We start from the raw sequence: 7,676 nt of genomic DNA, 5'->3' as shown, positions 1-7,676 counted from the left end.
AAATTTTTCAAGTTGTTCGAAATTCAGCTTCACCGTTAAATATAACTGAGCAATGGTAGAAAATGAAGAATCTTCTGAAAATAATACAGTTTGGGCTACAACTGCAACATTACCGCTGAGTGGAACAACTCCAGTTTTTGATCAACCTTCAAATTTCTCAAATACAGAAACTGCATCATTTTTAATAAATGAGCGCACCTCGGAATCAGAGTGCCTTACACTTGAAAGTATATTCTCAGAAAAAACTAGCTCGAGAATTTTTATTTAAGTTATCAGATGTAAAACTTAGATACATGTGATTGGTCCTTGGAAATTTTGCACGAATCTGAAGCCAATGTACATGGTTTAAAGTGCCCAAGATTTAGAAGAAAAGGGGAATAGTTTATTTGTTGTTGAATTATCGAAAATCTTACACCAAACATTTATTTTTGCAATACAATAATTCCTGGCGATCATTTGGTTTTCTCGTCAAGTTCTGTAAAATTCAGCAACTACATTACGTGTTTCAAAGATCTGCTGGATGTGTTACTTGAAATTGAAAATTGGCAAACTTGCCAAGGCATTGATGGAGAATTGTTTAAGTATTTTAAAGAAAAAAATATATAGCCTGCATATGTTTGCATGGTAACCCAATCAATTCGATCCCAAAATTGTGAGAAATTATTTCTTAACCAAATTTCAAGGCTTTGCCGGTCTTGCCGGAAAACGAAGATTGTTTTAGAGAATCGAAAACGAAAAGTTAAATTCTTTGGAAAACGTACCAATTTTCGTTACTTCACGGGAGAGCAGATGAAATACAGAGTTTAAATATTAAATAAAAAAATAAGGCGTTAAAAAGAGGAATAATGTATTGGAATTGAAGGTAAAGAAGAGCTTTAAAAAGGACGCAATTTTTATGTCTGAAGAGGCAAGTCTTGATTTTGAAGAAATAATCAGAAAAAATCCATTTGAGAGCAAATCGGTTTTCCAAAAGTTATTGATGCGCGAACAATTGAAATTACTCCAAACCAAAAATAAAGGCCAAGAAAATGGCATGAAGCAATAATGCAGTGGTGTATTTCGATAAAAGCTAGGTTCCTTCTGCATACGAAGCCTTGCGTCAAGTAATTTCATTGCCTTCTCAGCGAACACTTTATAATTACTCTGTGGACCTAACTACAAAAAGTGGATTTAACGATGCCAATCTCTTGGAAATGAGAGGAAAAATTGATATAAAAAATTTGGACGAACACCAAAAGTGTTTCACGTTAATCCTTGACGAAATTCAAATAAAACAGGAATCAACAGCAGTACAGGAGAATTAATTGGAGCTGCAAATCTTAATGAATTCCGAAATAAAGTGATTGAATTAGAAAATAACATTAAAGGAAAGGTTGAAATTGTAAACAAAAACTTGGCAGTCCACATTCTTCAGTTCATGGTCAGAGGACTGACGACCAATTTTAAGTATCCATTCGCGTTTTTTCCTTGTGGAAATCTACACGCAGAAGAGTTGTATTCCTTAATTTGGGAGGGGATCGATAATTTACAGGCAGCGGGATTTCGAATTATCGCTGTGGTATGTGATAAAGCTTCCACGAATATAAAATAAATTAAAATTTGTACAAAGATTGATAGAGAAGTAAACAATCACAGAGTGGGGTATAAAACCAAAAATCCTTTCAATAACTGTGAACCTTTGTATTTCGTGTCGGATTTTTGTCACATAAAACATCTAAAAATGGACTAAACAACAGTGGTAAAATGAAGAAACACAAAGATGGTTCAGTTAAACCAATCAGACTTTTTTAAATAAAATGGAAAACATTTGCAATGGCAGCATATAGTTGATGCTTATGAAATTGATTCAAAGTTCTTGCTAAGGTTAGCGCCTAAGTTGACATACAATCATGTGTATCCTAATGCACACAGTTGTATGAGAGTAAAGCTTTCAACCCAAATCCTGAGCAGTACTAGCGCCAACGCTGTCGAAAAATTGGTTGGAGATAAAGCGGAAGAGACTGTCAAGTTTTTAAGACTTTTTGACGCTTTTTTGACATCTTGAATATTTCTAACACCTACGCATTCTTTACAAAGAAGAAACCTGAATCAGAACCATTCAAGAACTTAACCGACATGCGTTTTAAGGTATTAAAGTACAAAAACTAACAAAATGTATAATTCCAGTAATTTTAAGAACTTTAAATTATTTCTAGTGGCTAGAGGATGATTTTCTCGGTTTCTCAGACGAATGGGAATCTGAAGTAAGCAAAATGGAACTTGAAGAAGATTTCGACAACAATAAAATGGTACTTAGTAGGGAAGATCTTGAAGGTATAAGAATAACAGGTAAAATAAACTAGAATAATCCCAAACTGTTTAATAATTGTAACTCTCTTTAATTCTTTTAGTTTATTCAACTATAGAGATTGTAAACTTTTTGTTAGAAAAAGGAGCACCCTATGTATTAACAGCGAATTTAAATCAGAATTTGGTTGAAAACTATTTTGGACGTCTGAGAGGATCTTGTGGTTCTAGGGAAAATCCCACTGTCAGTCAATATGGGCAAGGGGCTAAAAGACTTAAACTCATGAAATCCTTAATACCTTAAGTTAAAAATTGAAATTGCACGCCAACCCAGAAAAAACTGTGTAACCGAAAAACAAATGCTCGTAAGGAACTCCAAGAACAGCCACAAGATGTTGCACAAACCCATCATAAATCAGGAAATTTATTGGAGAAATAAATAAATAAATACATCTATCAATCAATCAAGTTTGCTTTACTCTTAGTGAAAGGCTTATTTAAATTTCTATGGGTTGGAGCTTTAAGCTCTTTCCTTATACCGCTGCTAGTTAAACTGTCCTTTTTTGCATTCTGGTATACGTTTTTTATGCCTCTCGTTAATCCCTTCAAATGACAGTTAATAAGAATACTAAAACATTTTCTCCTGGCCGATTTCAAATTTTCCTTCTCATCCCCCCATAGTTTTTCCAAATTTTCCATTATAAATATATCTTCCTCTAAAGTATCAATGATCTTAGCATTTCTATTTTCATTGTCTTTTAAAGGTGCATCAGACTGCACAAAAGGAACTATCTTATCACAGGTATATTTTAAAAAATCAAATGCTAGTTTTGACAAATATAACAACCCTCCTCTATCTTGAGTTGCAGTCCACTGGTGAAATGCTTCGGTTGCATCACATTTCTTAACTAAGCAGTTTCTTGAAAATTTTGGGCTTTCGTAAGAGGCCAATTAATTGGTTCACTGTGTACCCTGCTCTCTGATGAATTATTTTCAATTCTTTTTGTCTTGCTGCATCACTCAAGTCTGACTTTTTGATTTGTGGTTCTTCGACCTTCTTAGCGACCTTTTCTTTTTCCAAATAATTAGAATAAAGTTCATTGAAAAGACGTTGAACAAAAATTGAAGTCATCACACCCTGATCCTTTGGTCGAAGCATCCTAAATGGCTCCAAGTGTTATAAACACATATTTTTTGTTATAAATGGATTTGAAACTACTTCGAAATCGATGCAGAAAATTATTAGTTATTTAGATATCCGTAAACTTGAGTTTATTTGATTTGTTCTTTTAGAATGGGAAAAATAACGATTATTTTCTTTTCAAGTAACGTATTAAATATTTTTTTTAGTTATTTATGGAGTTCTCCCGAATAACGAAAGTGGAAATAGAGAAAACTTTACGACTGTCATTGAAGCAGCTTTGTATAAAGATTTGGCGCAATGCACCAGCTAGTGTGAAAGACCTTGAAAACGCCTTAATTTCACAAATAAATGAAGAAATGGATGAAGTAGAAAAAAACGATAAGAGTTAGCAGCATCCTTCGTGTTACTTCCTAGTTTGGTGAAGGAGCATCACGGCCACATTTTTTTCAACAAAAAAAGCTCAGAAACCAAAATACCAAAGGAACCAGTAATTGTTTTTAGGGGCAAGGAAGTCATAAATGGCAAAAATTTTTATATTTACATTGATTCAGAAATGTTTCTAGAAACAGATGATTTTATAATCGCTTTATGTATTTGGTTTGGCTTCTTTGTTTTTAACATCGCGTATCCCTGCAAAAACCTTAACTTTAATTGAATCTTTGTTATTAGGGCTTAGCCACACTGCCCATTGCATGGTTTTAACTAATAAAATTTCTTCTTTAAATGGCACTAAATCGGAGCTAAAGAAATTAAGAAAAAATTGAAGAAAACTCCTTTTCTTATAAAATAATTAATTTTGCATTTTTTAAAAAGTATTTGAAACGTCTAGTAACTATTGAAAATATTAATCATTACAGTTCGTTGCTTTGCTTGCATGCAGAAATATTGTATGAGGAAAGCACGAAGTGTTTCTTACGAGGGTTTGTTAAGCAACTTCTAGGCGTAGGTGGTTCACTTATAAAAGAGCATTATCACACAGAAAAGAGTGCAATTACTGATCCTAAAAGGAGTGCAATTATTGTACGTAAAAGGGTGCAATTACTGAAGGTAAAAGGGTGCAATTACTGAAGGTAAAAGGGTGCAATTACTGAAGGTCAAAGGGTGCAATTACTGAAGGTAAAGGGTGCAAAGTGATTCAAAAAAGGTGTAATCAATGAAGCGAAAGGGTGTAATGAGTGAAGCGAAAGGGTGTAATTAGTCAACCCAAAGGGTGTAATGGGTGAAGCGATAGGGTGTAATTAGTCAACCGAAAGGGTGTAATGAGTGAAGCGAAAGGGTGTTAAGAGTGAAGCGAAAGGGTGTTAAGAGTGAACCGAGAAAGTGTAATGAGTGAACCGAAAGGGTGTTAAGAGAGAAGTGCAATAAATGATTCAAGAAAGGTGTAATCAATGAAGCGAAAGGGTGTAATTAGTGAAGCGAAAGGGTGTAATTAGTGAAGCGAAAGGGTGTAATTAGTGAAGCGATAGGGTGTAATGAGTGAAGCGAAAGGGTGTAATGAGTGAAGCGAAAGGGTGTAATGAGTGAAGCGAAAGGGTGTAATGAGTGAAGCGAAAGGGTGTAATGAGTGAAGCGAAAGGGTGTAATGAGTGAAATGAAAGGGTGTAATTAGTCAACCGAAAGGGTTTTAAGAGTGAAGCAAAAGGGTGTTAAGAGTGAAGCAAAAGGGTGTTAAGAGTGAAGCGAAAGGGTGTTAAGAGGGAACCGAAAGGGTGTTAAGAAGGAACCGAAAGGGTGTTAAGAGTGAAGCGAAAGGGTTTTAAGAGTGTAGCGAAAGAGTGTAATGAGTGAAGCGAAAGGGTGCAATGAGTGAGCGAAAGGGTGTAATTAGTCAACCGAAAGGGTGTTAAGAGTGAAGCAAAAGGGTGTTAAGAGTGAAGCGAAAGGGTGTAATTAGTCAACCGAAAGGGTGTAATGAGTGAACCGAAAAGGTGTAAAGAGTGAAGCGTAAGTGTGTTAAGAGTGAACCGAAAAAGTGTATTGAGTGAACCGAAAGTGTGTTAAGAGAGAACCGAAAAAGTGGTAAAAATGAATTCTAAAAGGTGTTAAAATGAACCCAAAAAGGTCTTAAAAATGAACCCAAAAGGTGACGTATTTGTGTTACCGTAAGGGTGTTGGGGAACATCCATTTTTTAAAGAGTGTAAGAGAGGTGATACCAATACAGATTTGTCAAATACACATTTGGACCGATTCAATGAACGCTCTTCATTGGATAAAGATACTGAAAAATGTTTGGCCTACGTCTATATAGAACCGCATAGAAGAGATACGAGAGTTGACGGATATTGAAACTTGTAATCCTAGCGCAGGCATTGCTAATCCTGCAGACATACCGTCGAGGGGTTCCAAAGCCGAAGACTTAATTAACAAGAAAATGTGGTTTAATGGCGCACCTTGGCTCAAATTGGCCGAAAATTAAACCCACCCTAGAATTCAGCAAAGAAGCAGAATCCGTAAGAAAGTCAAGACTTACAGGTCTCATGGTTAATCTGAACGTAAATCAAGAAAGAGGACTACATAAGTTGATAGATCTTAAGAGATACGGATCCACTGATAAAGTATTCCGAATAACAGCCAATGTTCTGAGATATATTGGCCTAAAATTAAAGGGGATACGAATTTACGGACCTATAACTGCTGAAGAGAAGTGTGAAGCAGAAGGAAGATTGATTCGGTGTGTCCAAGCGCTGGAATTTGGAGCTGAGATAGTTTCCATAAAACAGGGTTCCAATTTTCAGAAGGACTCGAAATTAGTTTCACTCAAACCTATTCTCCAGGAAGAAGGGTTCTTACGAGCTGAAGGACGATTGGATGTATCTAGACTAAGAGAAGAAGAGAAACACTCCATAATTCTCGAGAAAAGTCAAGCACTAACTAAATTAATAGTAAATAGAAGCAATGGACAGGTGTATCCCTCCGGAATTCAGAGTAAACTTACGCAAGCGAGAGGTCGTTATTGGATAATATGGGCCTGACAAGTAGTCAAGCAAGTTGTGAAGAGTTGTATTATCTGCAGAAAGTACAATGTTAAAGCGGGTGAAGTACCCATGGCCCCACTTCCACGGGACAGAGTAGAACCTGCACCCTCCTTTGAAGTCGTTGGAATGGACTTTTGTGGACCACTCTATGTAAAACAGGGAGAAGGCCAAGATATACATTTGTCTTTACACATGCGCGGTCACTAGGGCCGTACATTCGAAAATCGTTCCCTTATTATCCACATACGAATTTCTGTTGACACTAAGAAGAATAGTAGCTAGGCGAGGAAGACCCATATACACGGATAATGCAAAGGCATTCAAGAGAGTCAATGAGGATATCAAACCAATTTGGAAGGGACTCACTGGAAAGGAAACGCTTGAGTTCTACGAAAAGAACGGGATCCGATGCAAGTTTATTCCTGAACGGGCAGCCTGGATGGGTGGCTTCTACGAACGACTTGTCAGATCCATAAAGGACGTACTAAGAAAACTTCTAGGGAAGTCAACTTTATCGTATCAGGAGCTAGAAACAATAGTGACCGAAACAGAAGCCGTCGTAAATTCTCGCCCACTAACCTACGGATTGAGCGAAGCTAACGAGCCAATGCCACTTACGCCAGTCGACTTTCTAACTGGCAAACGTCTTACGAGTTTACCACCACAAAGACTGAAGGAAATAGAAATTCCAAATTCCCAATGAAATACACCACAAGGGTGCGATATTGCACGAATCTCAAAGAAAAACTGTTCAAACGCTGGAAAGAGGAATACCTATTACAACTACGAAACGCGCATCATGTTCTACCATCTAAACGAAACACGGTCTTCAAAGTAGGAGATGTCGTCTTAGTACACGACGAAAAGGTACCTAAACACATGTGGGGATTAGCAGTGGTCACGGAAGCAATTGTAGGACGTGATGGTCATGTCCGGTCATGTATGGTTCGTCTCGGAAATCGCAACATTATAAAAACGCCCTATTGCGCTATTCTACCGACTAGAAATTCCTGTAGATGAAAACGAGAAGTATGGTCGACCGACAGTCCGATAACACTTCGGACCGATTGATAAGGATTGGTGTCGGCGTGACTAGTTTTTGCTAGTGGGGACGAGGCACCAATCTGTATACTTAGCCTTCCCACCACCAATTCTGAAAATGTTCATAGTAAACTTAATTATTCTCAGTTTTGCTGCCTCAAAATATCAGTTGCAACAGTTCAGACTGAACACAGACACAATGTTTCGTTGATTTTGTTATTATGTTTAA

At 36.8% G+C, this 7,676-nt stretch overlaps 1 protein-coding gene across 1 annotated transcript; it reads left to right on the top strand.

Moving 5' to 3' along the window:
* The first annotated feature begins 5,908 nt into the window (after positions 1-5,908).
* Positions 5,909-7,109, top strand: LOC149680030 (uncharacterized). The gene is made up of 2 exons (XM_089834730.1): positions 5,909-6,366; positions 6,566-7,109. The coding sequence occupies exons 1-2, from the start codon at positions 5,909-5,911 to the stop codon at positions 7,107-7,109; spliced, it is 1,002 nt and encodes a 333-aa protein (XP_089690856.1).
* The last annotated feature ends 567 nt before the right edge of the window (positions 7,110-7,676 follow it).

This window comes from Phalangium opilio, unplaced genomic scaffold (assembly GCF_054372755.1).
Source record: "Phalangium opilio isolate 3A_F unplaced genomic scaffold, DU_Popi_V2 ptg000040l_1, whole genome shotgun sequence".
In the NCBI taxonomy this organism is placed as follows: Eukaryota; Metazoa; Arthropoda; class Arachnida; order Opiliones; family Phalangiidae; genus Phalangium; species Phalangium opilio.
The sequence above is the reverse complement of the archived record's forward strand: the minus strand, read 5'-3'. Positions and strand labels throughout refer to the sequence as shown.

Bases quoted from the DNA above. Each gene is read 5' to 3' on its own strand.
- LOC149680030 (XM_089834730.1), top strand. From the start codon at position 5,909: ATGGTTAATCTGAACGTAAATCAAGAAAGAGGACTACATAAGTTGATA. The intron at 6,367-6,565 runs GCAAGCGAGAGG...TATGTAAAACAG, and splicing joins GGAATTCAGAGTAAACTTAC to GGAGAAGGCCAAGATATACA.